We start from the raw sequence: 22,271 nt of genomic DNA on the forward strand, positions 1-22,271 counted from the left end.
ATAATTGATTTGGACCTTTTGAACTGAACCAATAGACTGAGGACTTTTCAGGCAATGCCCTGGGTGTGCGGTTGTAGGAAGGTTTGATTTTCCTTTTCCAATTGGTGCCAGAGATGGGCAGGGTGACTTAATTGCTGCTTTTTCTCCACAGTTGAGACTTCAACCCAGAGTAAATGTTTCACTAGGGTCGAACAGAAATAAGCTGAAAAGAAGACAGAACCACCTAGCCCCACCACACTAGACAGGGCCCCAGTTTCTCAGGCCACAACACTGTACGGGCCCTTGACAAAACCCCAGGGGAAAAACCAAAGGGAGTAAAACAACCATGGGGTGGAATCAGCGGAAAAACTCTGGTAACATGAATAACCAGAATAGATCAATCCCCCCAAGGAAAGATATGGCAGATGTAATTGAAGATCCCATTCATAAACAACTGGCTGAGATGTCAGAAATCGAATTCAGAATTTGGATGGCAGACAAGATTAATAAAGTGGAATCAGGAATTTGAGGAGAAATTCAAAAGTTGTCTCAAGAATTTAATGAATTTAAAGACAAAACCACCAAAGACTTAGACACAGTGAAGCAAGAATTTGCAGACCTCAAAGATATGAAAAGTACAGTAGAATCCCTCAGCAACAGAATGGAGCAAGCAGAAGAAAGGATTTCTGACATCGAAGATAAAGCCTTTGAACGCTCTCAAACTCTCAAAGAGGAAGAGAAATGGAGAGCAAAAATGGATCATTCTCTCAGAGAGCTCTGGGATAATTCGAAGAAGGGCAATATATGAATAATTGGAATTCCTGAAACCTATGAAGTGACCTCGATGGGCACAGAGGCCTTTCTGCATGAAATTATGAAAGAGAATTTTCCAGACATGCCTAGGGATTCTGAAATTCAGATAGCAGACAGCTTCAGAACCCCAGCATGACTCAATCCCAATATAAGACATCCCCCAGGCATATCATAATTAACTTCACTAAAGTTAATATGAAGGAGAAAATCCTCAAAGCTGCCAGGTGAAAGAAAGCCATTATGTACAAAGGGAAGAATATTAGAATGACTGCAGACCTCTCTGATGAAATTTTTCAAGCTAGAAGAGGGTGGTCATCGACTTTTAATCTCCTAAAGCAAAATAACTGTCAACCCAGGATCTTGTATCCAGCTAAACTGAGTTTCATTTATGATGGAGAAATTAAATACTTTAATGACATTCATATGTTGAAGAAATTTGCCATAACCAAACCAGCACTTCAGGATATTCTCAGACCTATCCTCCATCCTATACCACAATCCTATACCACAAAAGTAAACTCACTCAGAAACTTCAGATCAAACTCCAGTTTCCACACTGGCAAAAGGATTAAAAATGTCCACTGAACCTTTGAAAAACTTGATACCCAAAATTTCACCAGACTTATCACTATTCTCCATCAATGTGAACGGCCTAAACTGTCCTCTAAAGAGGCATAGGTTGGCTAACTGGATACAAAAACTCAGGCCAGATATTTGTTGCATACAAGAGTCACATCTTAACTTAAAAGACAAATACAGACTCAGGGTGAAAGGATGGTCATCAATATTTCAGGCAAATGGTAATCAGAAAAAAGCAGGTGTTGCAATTTTATTTGCAGATACAGTAGGCTTTAAACCAAGAAAAGTAAGGAAGGACAAGAATGGTCAGTTCATATTTATTAAGGGTAATACTCAATATGATGAGATTTCAATTATTAATATCTATGCACCCAACCAGAATGCACCTCAATTTATAAGAGAAACTCTAACTGACATGAGCAACTTGATTTCCTCCAGCTCCATAATAGTTGGAGATTTCAACACTCCTTTGGCAGTGTTGGATCAATTCTCCAATAAGAAGCCGAGCAAAGAAATTTTAGATTTAAATCTAACCATCCAATATCTGGATTTAGCAGACATCTACAGAACATTTTATGCCAACAACTGAATACACATACTTCTCATCAGCTCACGGAACCTACTCCAAAATTGATCACATCTTAGGTCACAAGTCTAACCTCAGTAAATTTAAAGGAATAGAAATTATTCCTTGCATCTTCTCAGACCACCATGGAATAAAACTTGAGCTGAGTAACAACAGGAATCTGCATACTCATACAAAAACATGGAAGTTAAATAACCTTATGCTGAATGATAGCTGGGTCAGAGATGAGATTCAGAAAGAAATCACCAATTTTTTGGAACAAAATGACAATGAAGACACAAACTATCAGAAACTCTGGGACACCACAAAGGCAGTTCTAAGAGGGAAATTTATAGCACTGCAAGCCTTCCTCAAGAGAACGGAAAGAGAGGAAGTTAACAACTTAATGGGACATCTCAAGCAACTGGAAAAGGAACAACATTCCAACCCTAAACCCAGTAGAAGAAAAGAAATAATCAAAATTAGAGCAGAATTAAATGAAATTGAAAACAAAAGAATAATACAACAGATCAATAAATCAAAAAGCTGTTTTTTGAAAAGGTCAATAAAATAGATAAACCTTTGGCCAATCTAATCAGAAAAAAAGAGTAAAATCTCTAATCTCGTCAATCAGAAATGACAAAGATTAAATAATAACAGACTCCTCAGAAATCAAAAAAATCCTTAATGAATATTATAAGAAACTTTATTATCAGAAATATGAAAATCTGAAGGAAATTGACTGATACTTGGAAGCACGTCACCTTCCAAGACTTAGCCAGAATCAAGTGGAAATGCTGAATAGGCCCATATCAAGTTCGGAAATAGCATCAACCATACAAAACCTCCCTAAAAAGAAAAGCCTGGGACCAGATGGTTTCACATCTGAATTCTACCAAACCTTTAAAGAGGAATTAGTACCTATATTACTCAACTTGTTCCAAAATGTAGGAAAAGAAGGAAGACTACCCAACACGTTCTATGAAGCAAACATCACCCTGATCCCTAAACCAGGAAAAGACCCAACAAGAAAAGAAAATTATAGACCAATATCACTAATGAATGTAGATGCAAAAATATTCAATAAGATCCTACTTTCAAATAATATTATGGGTAGAGAATAAAGTGATAGCACAAAACTTTTTGCTTCAAGTTTCTTAGTGAAGTAAAATCTTCCCCTCTATCTTCGTTATGAGAAATGTATCTAAAACAAACTCAATGGAGACATTATGTGATTCTTGATCCCTGATAAATGGGGGTACCCTATGTACTCAACCTTAAATTCAAATCTCTATTCAATCACTGCTCCCTGTCTAATGTCCTTGACATTTATAGCCTAATATTTATTGATTAGTACACAAAAAGAGATCTGTCTCTAACCTTTAAAAGCATACCATGAAATACAGAAATTAGACAAATGCAGATAATAGCTCATAAATATATAGAAATATAAAAAATATACATATTTTTCATGAATTAATTGATGGGAGAGAAGTAAATCTGTTATGGTAAGATTGAAATTATTATCTGTAATAAATGATCAAAATCAGATTGTTAGGGCATTGATGAAGTAAAGATATGATAAATTGTGGGGTGGCGAGGTGTTTGAGGAAGGAGAGAGAACATGAGATGTTCAGGGACAAGAGAGGTTATAGTGGCTTGAGTAGAAGACATGATAAAGTCAGTGAAAGTCCTATTTAAAAATCTCCCTGGGATCTGTTTGAACGTTTCCCAGCAAATTTTTCTAGAGGGCATCCCCTAAAGGTGAGAAGTTATAGGAAGGAATTTGAAAAGAGGTGTCGTTCATCCTTCCATAGGGATGTGGACCATGCTGCTCACCCTGTCACTGAGAGCAAGACATCTGAGAAGGGCCAAGACAAGCACAATAGTTAAAGATAGCACTGTCCAGTTCAAGTTGAAAGACTTTCTCTAGAAATCAGGGTGATTGATGTTGAGAGATGGGAATTCTTTCCTTGGAGCTTGTGGACACTCACTTGGAAAACCAGACGTGTGTGTGTGTGTGTGTGTGTGTGTGTGTGTGTAAAGAAAGAGAGAAAGAGAGAGACAGGATCTCACTCTGTCACCTTGGCTAGGGCACTAGAGTGCAGCAGTGTCATCATAGCTCACAGCAATCCCAAACTCATGGGCTCAAGCGATCCTCCTGTCTCAGCCTCCCGAGCAACTGGGACTACAGATGTGCACCACCACACCAGTTAGTTTTTCTATTTCATTGTAGAGACAGGCTCTCACATGTGCTCAGGCTGGCAGACATGCTGGTATCAACTGATATGTGCATGCAGTGGTTCCAGGAGACAGGCAGAGATGATCTGGCCTTTTAAGACTTCCCCCTACCCTGGGATTGTAGGATCCTCCTCCATGCTCTCTTCACATCCTTATTTCTCAGGGTGTAGATGAGTGGATTAAGCAGCGGAGTCATAACACAGTAGAATAAAGATGTGAACTTGGCCTGGGTACTACTGGCAGGGGGCTGGAGGTACATGTAGATTGCTGGCCCAAAGTACATGATGACGACTGCCAGATGGGAACTGCAGGTGATGAGAGCCTTCCACCTTCCTTCAGCTGAAGGTAACCTCAGCACTGCCCTAGCAATGAGAGCGTAGGAGATGAGCACAAGTAGGGGAGCCACTAGTGCGAAGGGGACAGCTCCCACAGCCAGGGACAGGTCATTAGCAGTGATGTCACTACAGGCCAGCTTGATCAGAACAGGCACCTCACAGAAGAAGTGATCCAGGGTGTGGCGACCACAGCGGTGAAGCTGGAAGGTGAGTGTGGCTTGGAGTAGGGAATTGGCCAGTCCACTGGCCCAGGCTGCAGCTGCCATCTGCATACACAGCCGGGGACTCATGATGAGAGTGTACTGGAGGGGTTTGCAGATAGCCACATAGCGGTCGAAAGCCATCACTGCCAGCAGGGCACACTCCGTGCAGCCCGTCCAGTGGAAGAGGTAGGCCTGCACGATGCAACCCCAGGAAGAGATTGTCTTCTCTGGTCCCCAGAGGTTGGCCAGCAGCTGTGGCACAATGGTGCAGGTGACACAGAGGTCCAGCACAGAGAGATTGTCCAGGAAGAAGTACATGGGGGTGTGGAGTCTGGGATCCACCAGGGAGAGAAGAATGATGGAGCTGTTGCCAATCAGGGTGAGCATGTAGGAGACCAAGACCGCTCCAAAGAGGGGAGTCTCCAGCCATGGATGCTCGGAAAAGCCTAACAAGACTAATGTGCTAGGAGAACTTGTGTTTTCTCCATCCATGGCATCCATATATAAGGTGTATTTGGCTGGGAGGAAAGAGACAGGGTTTTGAGGACAAACATTACTTTTGCAGTATTTCTAAACCTTCAACTATGTTGGTAGGGTAATCCTCATAATTGTTCTGAGAAATTTTCAAAATACAGGGAAGATTCTGCTTAATACTGACCTAGTAATTGACATTGAAGTAGGAACAAAGGTGGAATATCCTAGACATGATGAGAAATTCTACATGTGGGTTCTAACAATTAAGTTCATGAACTTATCCTAGAAAAAGTGCTACATACCTCATTGCTGAATATCACTATGGTCACCTTCAAAGTACACCCCTTCGGAAGCTATGCACCCATGCCAGCCCTAGTCCATCCTTCGAGGCAATTTTGAAGCTTTTTTTCTGACGTGGCCATTAAAGCTATTGTCACATTGCCCTTGATGTATTGACTGTCATCAAAAAGTCTTCCTTTTAATATTTACTTTATCTTGTAGAGCCTGGTCAACTCAACGAGGTATCTGTTTTTCTGAAGCTCTGTCTCTCTCTTTCTCTCTCCTTCGCCCATATCTCACCTTTCTCCTATTTCTCTTTCTCTCCCCTACCTCTCTTTCTCCTAGTTTATTCATGAACCTTACTGCTGTCATGTCATAAAGAAAGGGCATGCAGGCTAGGTGCTGTGGCTCACACCTGTGATCCTGGAACTCTGGGAGGCAGAGGTGGGAGGATTGCTTGAGGTCAGGAGTTTAAGACCAGCTGAAGGAAGTGTGAAACCAGTACTCTACAAAAAGTAGAAAAATTAGCCAGGCATGGTGGTACGTGCCTATAGTCCTAGCTACTCAGGGGCAGGAGCATCAGGTGAGCCTAGGAATTTCAGGTTGCAGTAAGCTATGAAAATAAAAAAAGGCATTCAGTCTTTCCTATCAGGTATGTCTCTATCAGGAACGCTTTCAAGAGACACTGCTTAATGTTTTACTTCAGTACAGTTAGGTGAAGTATGCTTGGGTGCTTGGCTAGACAGGTTAGAGATTCTATTTTTTTTTTCTTTTAGTAGAAATGGGGTCTCATTCATGCTCAGAGCTGGTCTCAAACTCCTGAGTCCAAGCGATTCTACGGCCTTACCCTCTCAGATATAGGTGTAGGCACTGTGCCCAGCCCATTTATTAGTTTTATAATTTGTTGTTCTTGTTGGTGTTGAATCTATAGGGTTTTCTGCATGTATGATCTCAGCATCTACAAACAGGTCATTTCATTTTTCTTCTTTCTAGTTTGTATGCCCCCCCCGCCCCACTCTCTGGTCTAATTATAGGACTTTTTAGTACTATGTTGGACATACGTGGTGAATTTGGGCACCCTTACCTTATTCCTGATCTTAGAGAGAGGACAGGGACAGGTCATTAGCAGTGATGTCACTACAGGCCAGCTTGATCAGAACAGGCACCTCACAGAAGAAGTGATCCAGGGTATGGCGACCCTGGATTTGTGAATTTGGGCACCCTTACCTTATTCCTGATCTTAGAGAGAGAGGTGAGAGAGAGATCCTGAGAGAGGTGGGTAGATTTCCTTTTTAGACATCAAAAATCAGAGTGATTATTATTAATTACAACCTGAACTAACCTTTTAATTGCAATTCCAGGCTCAGTATTTCAATAGGAGCTACATACCTAAGCTTGAGATTTCAGTATTCTGAAGATCACTAAAAGTAACGGAAGCCACTACATGTTTCTCAGAGCAGCATCTTCATTCTCCCAGCCTTAGGGTTTATTTTGGATAGGGCTTATTAGCTTTGTAATTCTCTGCTCTTGAAATGTTAGGTCACACATTTATGTGGGGATGCCAGCACTGTCACTGTTATATTTTTTCCTTTTAAACACCTATATTTAAATTATATGTATTTTCTTTTTCTTTCTAGACAGAGTCTACTTTGTTGCCCACAGTAGATGCCATGATGTCACAGCTCACAGCAACCTCCAGCTAGCTCTTGGGCTTAGGCAATTCCCTTGCCTCAGCCTCCCGAGTAGCTGGGACTACAGGCGCCCACCACAATGCCTGGCTATTTTTGTTGCAGTTGCCACTGCTGTTTTAGCTGGCCGGGGCCGGGTTCAACCCCACCACCCTCAGTATATGAGGCTGGTGCCCTGCCCACTGAGCCACAGGTGCCGCCCTATATGTATTTTCTTTAAAAAAAACTAACTGGATTATTGACTCATTAAATATAACCTTGTTTGGGGGAGTTTCTTTACTTGTTTCACTTCTGTAGAGAATAAATATTTTGTGGACCTTAATTAAAACAGTTTCCTAAAGAAGTAAGTTTTTTTCTTTTTTTTTGTTTCTTTTTGAGACAGATTCTCACTTTGTCACCCTTGGTAGAGTGCCATGGCATCATGGCTCACAGCAACCTTAAACTCTTGGACTTAAGTGATCTCTTGCGTCAGCCTCCCAAGTAGCTGGGACTACAGGCACCACCACAGTGCCAGCTGTTTTTAGAGATAGGGTCTCACTCTGGCTCAGGCTGGTCTCCAATTCATGAGTTCAGGCAATCCACCCACTTTGGCCTCCCAGAGTGTGAGGATTACAGGCATGAGCCACCACGCCCAGCCTAAGAAGTAAGTTTTACCTTCCATAATTAGAAGCAGACAGCGTGTGAATCAACAACATCAGTGGCTAGACAACACTTTATAATTTTCAGTGTCACTACCTGCCAGTAGCACTGCTATTGCCATAACTGTATGATATCCCCCTGGTACCTCATGAAAACCAGCTTGACACAACTAATCAATTGACTTTATGTAAATACTACATTATCATCTACTATAGACTGAATTGTGTTCCCCAAAAGTCAGATGTTGAAACCCTAATCCCCAGTGTGACTTGTGTCTGGAGGCCTACGTTATCTTTAGGCGATTATTTAATGTTAAGTGAGATCATGAAGATGGCACCTGAATCAGACCTGTGGCCTTTAAAGAGGAAGTTTACGTGCGCTCTCTCTGTCTCCCCACTTTTCTCTCTCTCTCCACCATGTGAGGACACAGAATAAAGGTGGTCATTTGCAAGCCAGGAAAAGAGCCCTCACCAGAAACCAAACCCTGACAGAAACTTGATCTTGGGCTTTTCAGCCTCCAGAATGGTGAGAAAATAAAAATTTCTGGTTTTTGCACCATGATGGTAATTTCTTATGGAAGCCCAAGAAGCCTAATTCATCATCTTCATTATATTGTAGCTTTCTCTCCCTTATTCGTCATTCTCTTTTTTGTTTCATTAAAAAAAAATTATTTTTACTATGCAACATAAAGTGTGGATACCTAGAAAATATTTTCATTGCGTTCCACATTTTGGAGAATATTTTACCTCACAAATGGGAAGAGTATGCATGAAAAGCACAAATGGGAAGAGTACGCATTAGTTTCTAAAAACAAATACTATGAATTAAGAAAATAATTTCACGAAGGCTGAAAAGTGTGAGTTAGGATTTGGAAAATGCTATAAATAATATAATTTTTCTTTATGCTTAAAGGAATAGCATCATTGCTAACTATAATCTCATGTAGAAAACTCAGTCTGAGAAGAGCTTTTTTTCAGCGCCATATGTGTCTGTCAAGCAAGTAGGAATGAGAACCTCACATTTTGACACATGTTTAATTCTTTAGACTCACAGATATAATACAACATTCTGAATCAACTTGAAAATGTTTTCAGGCATGCAAAATTCTTGAGGACTGGCGAAATGTCACTAGGTAACAGGAATAAATATAATGCAAAATTTCAAAAGAGACAAAGCAGAATCCTAGGATGAAATCTTCACTAAATTTGGAAGTAAACCCTGAAAAGATTACTAAATAATAATTTGTAGGTATTTTGAGACAGTGTGATCATTCTAACCTGACATGAAAAACAGCATGATTTGGAGAATGGAGTGGGATCTTGGTTGGGGTGGACAGTGTGTACATGAGTGGGACATCTGGCATAGGATGATGAGCACATGTTATATCCAGAGTAAGCATCTCTGAGTCCACGTTCTGCCAGCCACAGACACAGTGACCTTGAGGACCTTGAGCTTCAGCCTTTTTGTACATGAATGCAAAAAATAACATCCACCTTTCAGAGTTTGAAGAAGATTAAAGCATGTATAGGAATAGAAGGCATGCTGAAACTGATGATTTCTTCATACTAAAAATGGTTTTCCTTGTAAACAATAGACAAACAAATAACGCAGGCAAAACTACAGCAGCACACGAAAGTCAGAGTGGAAAGAAGGGCAGAAGTTCTGTCAGTCTGCTGCAAATACCATTTCCCATATTTTAACACCTCCATGCAATTTGGTTAGCTTCCAACTGAGCCTCCATTTCTTCACCTCTAGACCAAAGATTATCTCAATTCACACATTACTGGCATTTGAGAAACTGGTGCTAAATGAATGGGGAACATATGTAGTAAATGTAAATCAAAGTGAAACACAGAGAGATTAGAAAAACTGCAAGAGAAAGTGAGTTATACTATGACAAAGGCCGAGTTTGCACTCAGGCCCAGATGCCATGAGACCCTTTCACTCCACTGCCTGTAAAAGAAAGGCTGACCTAAGATGATGCAAAGCTGGCAGGGATAGCTAATTCACATTCTCTCAGTCATCAAGAAGCCAATTTGAATCAAAGAGATAATGCTTACATAGAATTTTGCTTTAGGAGGTCTGACAATTAAGTTTGTGAACTCATCCCAGAAACAGGGCTATCTACCTCATTGCTGAACATCACAACAGTCACCAGATAGCCAAGGTAGTACTTTGAAGGTGACCATAGTGATATTCAGCAGTGAGGTTTGTATCACTTTTTCTGGGAGTTTTGCAAACTTGTCAGACCTTATAAAACTCAGTTACTCCATTTTAGCACAGGGGAAGCTTGGTTTGGAGTTTGCACACATGATAAAATTCTTGATCACACACTTAAAACAAATAGGGCAATGCAGAAATAATGAGAACATCTAGTGAATGGGCTGCATTAATAGGAATACAATCCAGATTATGCGAATCTAAATAAACTGTTCATTCTATGCTGCCCAACCATGTCTGGCTTTTGTTTGTTTAGATAACATTTTGACATTGTATTTTTTCTTATTTATTATTGTCCTCAAGCATCTCTATTGGTTTCATTCTGCATCCTCTTTGGGAAGATGACCTACAACTTTCCTTTTCCCTCCTCTCCCCCCACCTTCCTTCCCCTCCCCTTCCCTTTTTTTTTTTTTTTTTTTTAAAAAAAAGCATGTTTGCATAATTTGTAAAACTTGGGGAGGCTGAGGAGAAAGGATTTCTTGAGCTCAAGAGTTCAAGACTACCCTGAACAAATTAGCCAGAGATGGGGCTGTGCACCTGTAATCCCAGCTACTCGGTAGAGTGAGGCTAGAGGATTCCTAGTTTTTCCCTTCCCTTCCCTCACCTTCCCTTCCCTCCCCTCCCCTCCCCTCCCCTTCCCTCCTCTCCCCTTCCCTTCCCTCCCCTTAAGGAAACATACCCTTAAATTTTTTCAGTAGGAAAACTACATCAAAAAACTATTGAGGGAATCAATCTTTCCTTTCTCGTCCCTTGCCTTCTCTTTTTTCTTTTCTGTTCTTTCTTTCTTATTTTGAAATAAATTCAAGGGGTACAAGTGCAGTTTTGTTATGTGGATATATTGCATAGTTGTTAAATCTGAGCTTTTAGTGCAGCCATCACTCAAATAATGTACATTTTATCCATTGAGTAATTTCTCATCTCTCACCCTTCCAAGACACCAGCGTGTATTATTCTCCACTCTATATCCACATGTGTGCATTATTTAGCTTCCACTTACAAGTGAGAATATGAGGTATTTGACTTTGTTTCTGAGTTATAAAATTGGATTTTAAATTGATAAACTGCAGTGTTTAAGAGGGAGATTGAGTTGGGGTCTAGAGACATCCTATAGAAAACTCTCTTTGACGGATTTGCTGTTACTGGCAGGCTATTGGTACACAAAAATAATATTATTCTTTAAATGGGTTCACATTTGAAAGAGAGGGAAAAATACCCTTAAATTTTTTTCAGTAGGAAAACTACATCAAAAACCTATTGAGGGGGTCAATTTTGGATAAGTAAAATGTATTCTTTCCCAAGAATTTACTGTCTGCAATAACACCATTGGAATTAATTTGGTTTTGGTTGGGTCACAAACTGTGGGGGATAGCACAAAAAGAAGAATTCTTCATAAAACTTAAGAATGAGTTAAATGGCCCAGCAATGAATTCCCTTGTTGCTATGATGTCAGACTTGTTAAGTATTGACACCATCCTGATTTTGCAGGAGCTCAACTTAGTCCATGCTTCATGCTAACCTGGTGGAGTTATCTTCAGAAACTGCAATTCTCATTTTACCATCGCATTATTGTAAACCCCACAGGGACCCTCCAAACATCAACACGTGGCACCCAGACCCATCCCTGACTTGGCCCTATGTTATCCCATGCTTCCTCCCTCACCAACCTCATCACTTGCTCCAAGCATATTTGAAAAGCACATACTAGTCTCAGACAGGAGGAGGAGTGGATTTTGAGATCTGTTGCACAGCAGGGTGATTACAGTCAATAACAATCTATTATATGTTTCAAAGTAACTGAGAGGGTAAATTTCAAATGTCTCACTATAAAGAAAAAATAAGAAAGTGAGGTGATGTATATCTCAATTAGTGTGATTTAATCATGCCACATTGTGTAATATAGCAAAGCATCACGTAATTGAATCCCATAAATATTTATAATGATTACTTAATAAAAATAATAGCAATAGTAAATAAATGAAAGAATGATTAAGAAAAGAAAGAAAAAGCACACATTCTAACCCAGTTCTTTTCACGTGCTGTTGCTATTTTCTTTCTCATCCTCTTACAGTAACTTCCTAGAGTTTTACTCATCCCATAAAGCCTTAAGTATCATTTCCTTTGTGAAACTTTCCACAATTTCTCCTTGTTTGTTCCCAGAATCTGCACTCTATTTTTCCATCATTATCGTCACTTTCTTGTCTTCCTTTCTATCTTGTACACATTTTAGTAGTTTGATTACTTTTAAGTTCTCCTTGCCTTACCAGTACTGAGTCTGGCCTGTAGATGCTAGTTAATAAATGCATAAATGAATAGCATAAATTCCAAGATTACTGATCAAAATATCTAACTTGCTTCCGTAATGTCAACCTAATTGACAATTCCACCTTCAGCTATTGTCCTGTGTACATGGTCCTATTAGGCTGGTTTTGTCACTTCGTTAAAGCTCACAGTTATTGCTGCCTCAATTCACTTGCAAATGATATTTCTCTCATCTGTCATAACAAACTTCTTCATATTTCTTTTCTTCAGTTCCACCCAGTGAGATATACTTATTTCAAATTTGATTTTTCTTAAGCCATTTGTCTTTATTGTCATATAAGGTGACAGAAATTTTATATTCTGTTGTCTTTTTAAAAAATTTCAGATTGATATGAGGGTATAAACGATTAGGTTACAGTGTCTTGATGTTTTTATACAATACCTAGTACAATGCTTGCTGCCTACTGGAGGTTCAATATGTACGGGGATGGCTGTTGTTTTCTCTCCCTTTTGGCTGCTGTCTTCTGTTTGTTGGTTTTTCTCTGCCATTTCTAAAAATATTGTTTCAGTCCTAGTATATTCTTGGACCTGAAAACTTCTGTGGCAAAGTTGGGAAGGAGGTCATAATTATTTATGATTATTTATCACAATGCATGTATTTGGGGCTCCATGTAGCCCACCCTTTCTGGGTAAATGGGAGACTCTCCTTCACGATCCTGGGAATTCATGAGATGAGAAATAAGTGTTAGCACGTGGGCTCCAACCTACTCTGACCCTTCCACTCATTTTACCTTGAGGTTGCAGAAGGAAGAGGTGTAGAAAAGTGAGGAGCCAGCAATGGGAATGTTGACATGTAGCTTGCAGAGCTGCAGATTCTCTTCAGATAGTCTGGGGGCCTGGGATTTAATGCAGAAAGGGGCAGGATAACCCGAATTTGGCCAAGAGGGGGAGAACTTACTGACACAAGAGGGGGCCTCCTGAGGTGTCTTCTTTTGCATCCTCTGAGATCTGAGCTACTTCATGTAGATAATTAGTTCCAGGGATGAGTTTGTAGGAAAGAACATTCTAGAGGGATTTCTGCTCTTTCTAATTTATTATCTTCAGAATGATATTTTCCCTGGGGAATTTGAGGGATGTCCAGCCAGGTAATATGAAAAACAGTTTTAACTATTTTTTTTTAACTATTTCCAGACAATCCTCATATGTCTGAGTGAGCTGAAGGCAAGACCTCGAAATAATAAAATTGTTGTACAACAAGATTGAAACAGAGCCTCTGACTACATCAGATTTTCATGGGCTTCCTATCAAAGAATGTGCAGAAGCACAGAATGAAGTCCATCACAAGGGGATTTTTATTTACAATTTTTATGGCTAAAACAACCGCATTAAAAAGTGGGCAAAATACATGAACAGAAACTTTTCAAATGAAGGTATACTAATGGTATCAAACTCAGGGAAAAAATACTTGACATCTCTAATCATTAGGGAAATGGAAATCAAAACCATAATGAGATATCACCTAACTCCGGTGAGAATGGCTTGTATTAAAAAGTCCCAAAATAACAGATGCTGGTGTAGATGTGGGGAGAAAGAAACCCTTATATACTGTTGATGGGAATGCAAACCAGTACAACTCTATGGAAAATTGTATGGAGATTCATCAAAGAACTGAAAGCAGACCTACCATTTGATCCAGAAATCCCAATACTGGGCACATACCCAAAGGAAAAAAATGTCATTTTATAAAAAGGACTCTTGAACTCAAATGTTTATAGCAGCACAATTCACAGTTACAAAGACATGGAAACAACTCAAGTGCCCACCAGTACCCGAATGGATTAGTAAACTGTGGTATATGCATACTATGGAGTAGTACTCAGCCATCAAAAGGCAACCTAGTATGTTTTTGGACAACCTAGAGGGAAGTGGAAACTTTCCTTATAAGTGCATGTACTCAATCCCAAATTGGAACTAATTGATCATAACTTAAGTGCACACATGCAAGTGAATTTCAATGAAAATCAAGCTGGGGAAAGCAAGGAGAAGGGGATGGGTAAATTCACAGCAATTGAGTACAGAGTGCACTATCTGGGTGAAAGGTACACTTATGCATATAACTGACTCAATCTGTGCAAAAACGAAGTATGTAAACCAAAAAAATTATGGTTAATTACACATGAAGTAACATCCTTTAAACATAAACATCACTTCAATTAAAAATGGGGATGCTCTCTAGATGGCTAGGTACTTATTTTCATGCCACAGGGTCAAATTTATGGCATCTTTATTAAATACTGTATTTAACAATAATATTTTCCTTGAACTGGGCTTTTTTCATAGTAAAACATTTATTTTATTCCAATCTTCCAATATTGCTATTATCATCACCCTTCAGAAAACTTCAGAAAATGTAAGTTTCTTCCTTGTTTTTGGCTTTATTTTTGAACAACTTATTAACTGCAACTATGGAGGGGGATTGGGCTCAACAGCTAGTCAGGGAAAGCTGTGCTAAGGAGGTGATTAACTAGGTGGAAGTCTAAAAATTTAGAAGCAATCAGAAGGATCAACATATGTAAAACCTTGAGGCAAAGCAAGCTTAAGGCATGTTTTATTTTTAACTTTTTATTTTGAAATATTTTGAAAATTTTAGAAAAGTTGTAAGAGAAATAATCTAACTCTAATATAACCTTCATATATTTTTAGCAGCTTACATTAAAAAAAATATCATTCCCTCTCTCTCTCTTCTTGATCTTGAAATGTAGGAGTGGTTTGATTTCTGCACATCCTTGCCAGCATTTGTAATTGACAGTATTTGTATTTTAATCATTCCAACAGGTTTGAGCTGATATTGCATTGTGATTTTAAACTTGCATTTCCTTAATGACTAATGACTTAAATACTTTTTTATGTACATATTTATCATTCATGTATCTTCTTTGGTGAAATGTTTTTCCAGCACTTTTCCTATTTTCTAATTGGATTATTTGAGTTTTTTTACTTTTGATTTTTGAGAGTTCTTTATATATTCTATATACTAGTCCTTTGTTGGATATGTAGTTTGCAAATATTTTCTCCCAGTCTGTAGCTTGTCTTTTCATTCTCTTAGTGAGGTCTTCCATTAAGCAAAACTTTTATTTTAGAATAAGTTTGATTTATTAATTTCTCCTTTTGTGGACTGTACTAAAAGGACTACTGCCCTTTGTCTATTTTTACATTCTAAAGATTTTTCTCATATGATTCTGTTTAGACCGACTTTTATATTTTACACTTAAGTCCATTATGCATTTAAGTTTGTGACATATGATCCAATTCATTTGCATGTAAATGCATGATCCATAATTTTTGCACAAGGTGTGAGATTTAAGTTGAGGTTTACTTGTTTTTCCAGTGGATGTCCAGTCATTCTGGCACCATTTGTTGAAAGGCTCTCTTTTCTCCACTGAACTGATTTTGCATCTCAGTCAAAAATTTGTTGTGTGAAAGATGGTGGCCGAGTAACAGCTTCCCTGCAACTGGGCACGGTGAGTCTGGGGAGATAAGACTCCACACATCTTTGGCTGGTGGGATCTGCCTATAGTCATCCCTTTGAGGATACAGGGAGTCAGCAAGGGACTTCTGGACCCCAAGAGGAGGACAAAACAGTGGGAAACTGGCAAGTGGTTGCATGTGTTCAATCAACCTAATCACGCCAGCAACCGTAAGTACAAGCAGCAGTGAGACTGCAAGCTAGAAAAGCCTTACCTGTGAACTGTTTTGGTGCTTTTGGACTTGGCACTCAGTTGAACTGCCTTGGGGAGAGCTTGAGCAGGAGTGTGGAGAACTTTGGGCATTGTCTGGGGTTCCAGACAGAGCTGCTGAGCTGGGCGGCAGGGAGCCATTGTGTGAGAGAACTGCCCTGGCAAGCTCCGCCCTCAGGGACCCAGAGCAAGGATTGGGCGGGACCTAGTAACCTAGTGACTGAGCAGCCTAAAGGTGGGGACTGAGCTGCCTTACAGCCTTAAATATTAGGGGCAGAGTGAGATGGTTTTGGCACACTGGAGGCTTGGGCTGTTGCCCTGGGTAGAGTGCTGTGGTGTCACAGCTCATAGCAACCTCAAATTCCTGGGCTTGATGCTGCCCGGACCTCCATAAGATCTGTGCCACGACCCCGCACCAACTGGGCCTCCACATGCCCTTACCAGGAACTGTGGGAGCTGTGCAACCCTGCGTCCTCCCTCCTGTGTTCTCCCAGCCTCCACACTGGCCCACTCATCTGGCCAGGGATACTGGTAGCCGTGTGCCCTCTGGATCCCTCCCTGCCTCTGCGCAGAGCCCTTCTCCTGGCCAGAGACTGCTGGAGACTTAGGCTCTCTGTGCCAAAGTCACTGGGTGCCAGGCACTCCCAGAACCATGCACACCACCTCCCGCCCTGTTGCTGGATCCGGGTGTGTCACACGTCAGAGCTGCTTCCACAACCAGAACTCCCTAGCTGGAGCAGCCCCAGAGGAACTACACAGGGTCACTCCCTACAAAGATCCCGCTGGGGTCTGATCTTGGAGAGAAACCTCCCCAACTCTGAGGACAGCCAGAGGCAACAGTGAAAAACAACCATGAGGCAAAATCAACAGAAAAACTCTGGCAATATTAATAATCAGAGTAGATCAACTCCTCCAAGGATCAATGGGGCAGACACAGCACAAGATCTCATGCACAAACAAATAGCTGAGATGTCAGAAATCGAATTCAGAATCTGGATAGCAAATAAGATTGAATTAGAACTCCAAGTAGTAACCCAAAAGATATCTCAAGAATTCAACAAATTCAAAGACCAAATGACTGAAGATTTTGACACATTGAGACAAGAAGTTGCATCCCTCAAAGATCTGAGAAACACAGTAGAATCCCTCAGTAACAGAATGGAGCAAGCAGAAGAAAGGATTTCTGACATTGAAGACAAAGTTTTCAAATGCTCCCAAACTCTCAAAGAGGATGAGAAATGGAGGGCAAAAACAGATCACTCTCTTAGAGAGCTCTCGGATAATTCGAAGAAAACCAATATTCATCTTATAGGGATCCCCAAAAGTGACGAAGTGGCTTCACAAGGCACAGAGTCTCTTCTCCATGAGATTATGAAGGAGAACTTTCCAGACATGCCAAGAGATTCTGAAATCCAAATAGCAGACAGTTTCAGAACTCCAGCATGACTCAACCCGAATAAGACATCCCCCAGACACATCATAATCAATTTCACTAAGGTTAATATGAAGGAGAAAATTCTAAAAGCTACCAGAAGAAAGAAAACCATTACCTACAAAGGGAAGAATATTAGAATAACTGCAGATCTCTCTGCTGAAACCTTTCAAGCTAGAAGAGGATGGTCATCGACTTTTAATCTCCTAAAACAAAGTAACTTTCAACCCAGGATCCTATACCCAGCTAAACTGAGTTTCATTTATGATGGAGAAATTAAATACTTCAATGACATTCACATGTTGAAGAAATTTGCCACAACTAAACCAGCTCTCCAGGATATTCTCAGACCTATCCTCCATAAAGACCAGTGTAATCCTCCACCACAAAAGTAAACCCACCCAGAAAATTTTGATCAAATTCCAACTTCCACAGTCGCAAAAGGATTAAAAATGTCCACCAGACTCTCAAAAGGCTTATCAATATTCTCAATTAATGTGAATGGTTTAAACTGTCCTCTAAAGAGGCACAGGTTGGCTGACTGGATACAAAAGCTCAAGCCAGATATCTGCTGCATACAAGAATCACATCTTACATTAAAAGAAAAATATAGACTCAAGGTGAAGGGATGGTCATCTATATTCCAGGAAAATGGAAAGCAGAAAAAAGCAGGCATTGCAATCCTGTTCACAGATGCAATAGTCTTTAAACCAACCAAAATAATTAAGGATAAGGATGGACACTTAATATTTGTTAAAGGTAATACTCAATATGATGAGATCTCTATTATTAATATTATGCACCCGACCACAACGCACCTCAATTTATAAGAGAAACTCTAACAGACACGAGCAACTCAATTTCCTCCACTTATAGTAGTCAGAGATTTTAACACCCCTTTAGCAGTGCTGGATAGACCCTCCAAAAAGAAGCTAAGTAAAGAAATCTTAGATTTAAACTCAACCATTCAACATCTGGACTTAACAGACATCTACAGAACACTTCATCCCAACAGAACTGAATACACATTCTTCTTATCAGCCCGCGGAACATACTCCAAAATTGACCACATCCTAGGCCACAAATCTAACCTTGGCAAATTTAAAAAAATAGAAATTATTCCTTGCATCTTCTCAGACAATCATGGAATAAAATTTGAACTCAATAACAATAGGAACCTGCATACCCATACAAAAACATGGAAGCTAAACAACCTTATGCTGAAGGATAGATGGGTTATAGACGAGATTAAGAAGGAAATCACCAAATTTTTGGAACAAAACAACAATCAAGACACAAATTACTAGAACCTCTGGGATACTGCAAAGGTAGTCCTAAGAGGGAAATTTATACCACTGCAAGCCTTCCTCAAGAAAACGGAAAGAGAGGAAGTTAATAACTTTTTTTTTCTCCAAATTCCTGGTTTAATAAGGACTTATTTTGAGGAAAAAAGGTCCCAAATATTAGGCTGTTCACAAAAATAACCCACAGTATCAACTTTAGAAAACAAATCTTAAGACTATTACACTAATTATTTTTCTAGAGGATGCATTTGACATGCCAACTCTCATTCACAAAAATACATTGTTACATTTATGTTGAATTGCCCCACATTAGCACTCTTACATGGGGTATAACACATACTTCTAACTCAAAGCTGCTCTTAGGTGCTACTTGAACTAAATGAGATTGCCTTTCAGTTAGGGAAGCAACTATTGAACTCATATATGAATGGAAAGAACTGTACTCCCTGCATGACAAGAGATTATTTTGGAGACAGCTGGTAAAAACCATACATGCTTTTTATTGTTTAAGTCATAAAGTGGTATCAAAATTAAAAGCAAAACATTACAGGTTAAGACTTAACAAAACTACTAGGAGCATCAAAGGAAGTGAAAATGGGACTAGGCACAGGGCAATATGAATTAACGAACATGGGAAGGACAAGGATAGGGACAACAGTGAGCATGTGGTGAAGATACTAGGGGGAGAGGATCTGGTGAGAATTTTGATCTACACAAGCGCCTAGGTAAAGAAATAATGGGATAAGATTTCTAAACCCCACTAGCTGCTTAAGAGTCATCCTCGCCATTGGCGCTGTCTCTGTCATCCTCTCCTTCCTCAGGCACTTTTTCATCATCCTTGATCAGCTCCAGTTTTCCCATAGTTTTCACCTGGTCTTCTCCCCGATCTTCATTATCATCATCATCTAGGAGGTCACCCTCCTCAGCAGAGTCATCAGCACCCCTCTCAGACTCCGTCTTCACATTAGTCTCGTCTTTCTTCAGGGAGCTGCTGCTCTGCTCCTCTTCTGATTTATCATTCTTCAGCTCTACTGCTGCTTGTTTGCTCCAGTCCTTTTCAATTTTTTCCAGGTTTTCCAGTAAAGAATCCACTTTTTGTTTTATCTGGGTCAACTCCTTCTTAATGGCCTGAAGTTCATCTCCTTTCAACTTTCCAGACTTGGAAGAAGAACCTCGCTGTCCACTCTTAGAATTGAAGCCACTTTTCCCCCTTCATGAGGTGTTTCCTGATACACACTGGTGTTTTGAGGGCACCACAGCCCAAGCAATAGGAGGAGGAGGAGGAACACGGGCTGGGTAACTGTACATCCTGTCATAATAATCCCGTTGAAAGTCATAGTCCAAGTCAAAAGAGGAGCCGTACATCTCTGCGGCAGATCATTTCACACCTGCTTTTTCTCAATTCACTTTTGGCTCTGCAGCCAGATTAATATCTAAAACATGGCCAGCAACCATTCTGCCATCCTCTCCTGCTACAGCAGCCCGGGAATTTCTCTCATTAACATACTGAACAAAGGCAAAGCCTTGTGAACAGAGCAGCCCACAATTTTGCCATACTTTGAGAAAATTGCTTCCACATCAGACTTATTCACCACAAGAGTGTTGAGATTCCCAATGAATACACGGGTGTTCAAGGAGCGAGGGTCTGTCTTGTTGGTAACATTGCTAGCCATTGCGTTTGATGATACGGTTCTTCACAAAGTGAAATAAGGTAGCTGAAGATCAAAAAAATCTCACTCAAGGAAAGTTCCATTAAATTATATATTTCAGTGTTTTGTAACCAGGAGAAGGGAGGGAGAAGAGATTCAATTCTGAGTCTCCTACTCCTAGATTCTACGTGAAGAAGCCGAGTACTGCTCGAGGTCAACAACATGGCTGCAACCGCTCTGTCTTTGTCTCTTCAAAAAATGCGGAAATTAATAACTTAATGGGACATCTCAAGCAACTGGAGAAGGAAGAACACTCCAACCCCAAACCCAGCAGAAGAAAAAAAATAACCAAAATCAGAGCAGAATTAAATTAAATTGAAAACAAAAGAATTATACAACAGATCAATAAATCCAAAAGATGTTTTTTTGAAAAGATCAATAAAATAGATAAACCTTTGGCCAATCTAACCAGGAAAAGAAAAGTAAAATCTCTAATTTCATCAATCAGAAATGGTAAAGATGAAACAACAACAGACCCTTCAGAAATTCAAAAAAATCCTTAATGAATACTACAAGAAACTCTACTCTCAGAAATATGAAAATCTGAAAGAAATCGACCAATACCTGGAAGTACGCCACCTACCAAGACTTAGCCAGAACAAAGTGGAAATGTTGAACAGGCCTATAACAAGTTCTGAAATGGCATCAACTATACAAAATCTCCCTAAAAAGAAAAGCCCAGGACCAGATAGCTTTATGTCAGAGTTACACCAAACCTTTAAAGATGAACTAGTACCTATACTACTAAACCTCGTCCAATATAGAAAAAGAAGGAATATTACCCAACACATTCTATGAAGCAAACATCACCTTGATCCGAAAACCAGGGAAAGACCCAACAAGAAAAGAAAATTATAGACCAATATCACTAATGAATATTGATGCTAAAATACTCAATAAGACCCTAACAAACAGAATCCAACAACACATCAAAAAATTATACATCATGACCAAGTGGGATTTATCCCAGACTCTCAAGGCTGGTTCAATATACGTAAATCTATAAATGTAATTCAACACATAAACAAACTAAAAAATAAGGACCATATGATTTTTTCAATTGATGCAGAAAAAGCTTTTGATAATATCCAGCATCTCTTCATGATCAGAACACTTAAGAAAATTGGTATATGGGCGGCGCCTCTGGCTCAGTGAGCAGGGTGCCAGCCCCATATGCCGAGGGTGGCGGGTTCAAACCCAGCCCCGGCCAAACTGCAACCAAAAAATAGCCGGGCGTTGTGGCGGGTGCCTGTAGTCCCAGCTGCTCGGGAGGCTGAGGCAAGAGAATCGCGTAAGTCCAAGAGTTAAGAGGTTGCTGTGAGCCGTGTGACGCCACGGCACTCTACCCGAGGGCGGTACAGTGAGACTCTGTCTCTACAAAAAAAAAAAAAAAAAGAAAATTGGTATAGGAGGGACATTTCTTAAACTAATAGAGGCCATCTACAGCAAACCCACAGCCAATATTGTATTGAATGGAGTTAGATTGAAATCATTTCCACTTAGATCAGGAACCAGGCAAGGTTGCCCATTGTTTCCATTGCTCTTTAACATTGTCCTGGAAGTTTTAGCCATTGCAATTAGGGAAGAAAAGGTGATCAAGGGTATCCACATAGGGTCAGAAGAGATCAAACTTTCACTCTTCACAGATGATATGATTGTATATCTGGAAAACACTGGGAATTCTACTGCAAAACTTTTAGAAGTGATCAAGGAATACAGCAATGTCTCAGGCTACAAAATCAACACCCATAAATCTGTAGCCTTTGTATATAACAACAATAACCAAGCTGAAAAAACAGTCAAGGACTCTATTCC

At 39.9% G+C, this 22,271-nt stretch overlaps 1 protein-coding gene and 1 pseudogene across 1 annotated transcript; both read right to left on the minus strand.

The window, feature by feature from the left end:
- Positions 1 to 4,271: 4,271 nt before the first annotated feature.
- Positions 4,272 to 5,207, minus strand: LOC128572455 (olfactory receptor 2G3-like). The gene has a single exon (XM_053572518.1). It carries the CDS (start codon positions 5,205 to 5,207, stop codon positions 4,272 to 4,274), a length of 936 nt encoding a protein of 311 aa, XP_053428493.1.
- Positions 5,208 to 19,259: 14,052 nt separating this feature from the next.
- Positions 19,260 to 20,651, minus strand: LOC128572702 (heterogeneous nuclear ribonucleoprotein C-like; annotated as a pseudogene).
- Between the last annotated feature and the right edge of the window lie 1,620 nt (positions 20,652 to 22,271).

This window comes from Nycticebus coucang, chromosome 20 (assembly GCF_027406575.1).
Source record: "Nycticebus coucang isolate mNycCou1 chromosome 20, mNycCou1.pri, whole genome shotgun sequence".
NCBI lineage: Eukaryota > Metazoa > Chordata > Mammalia > Primates > Lorisidae > Nycticebus > Nycticebus coucang.

Excerpts from the sequence above, each read along its gene's own strand:
- LOC128572455 (XM_053572518.1), bottom strand. The coding sequence starts at position 5,207 with ATGGATGGAGAAAACACAAGTTCTCCTAGCACATTAGTCTTGTTAGGC.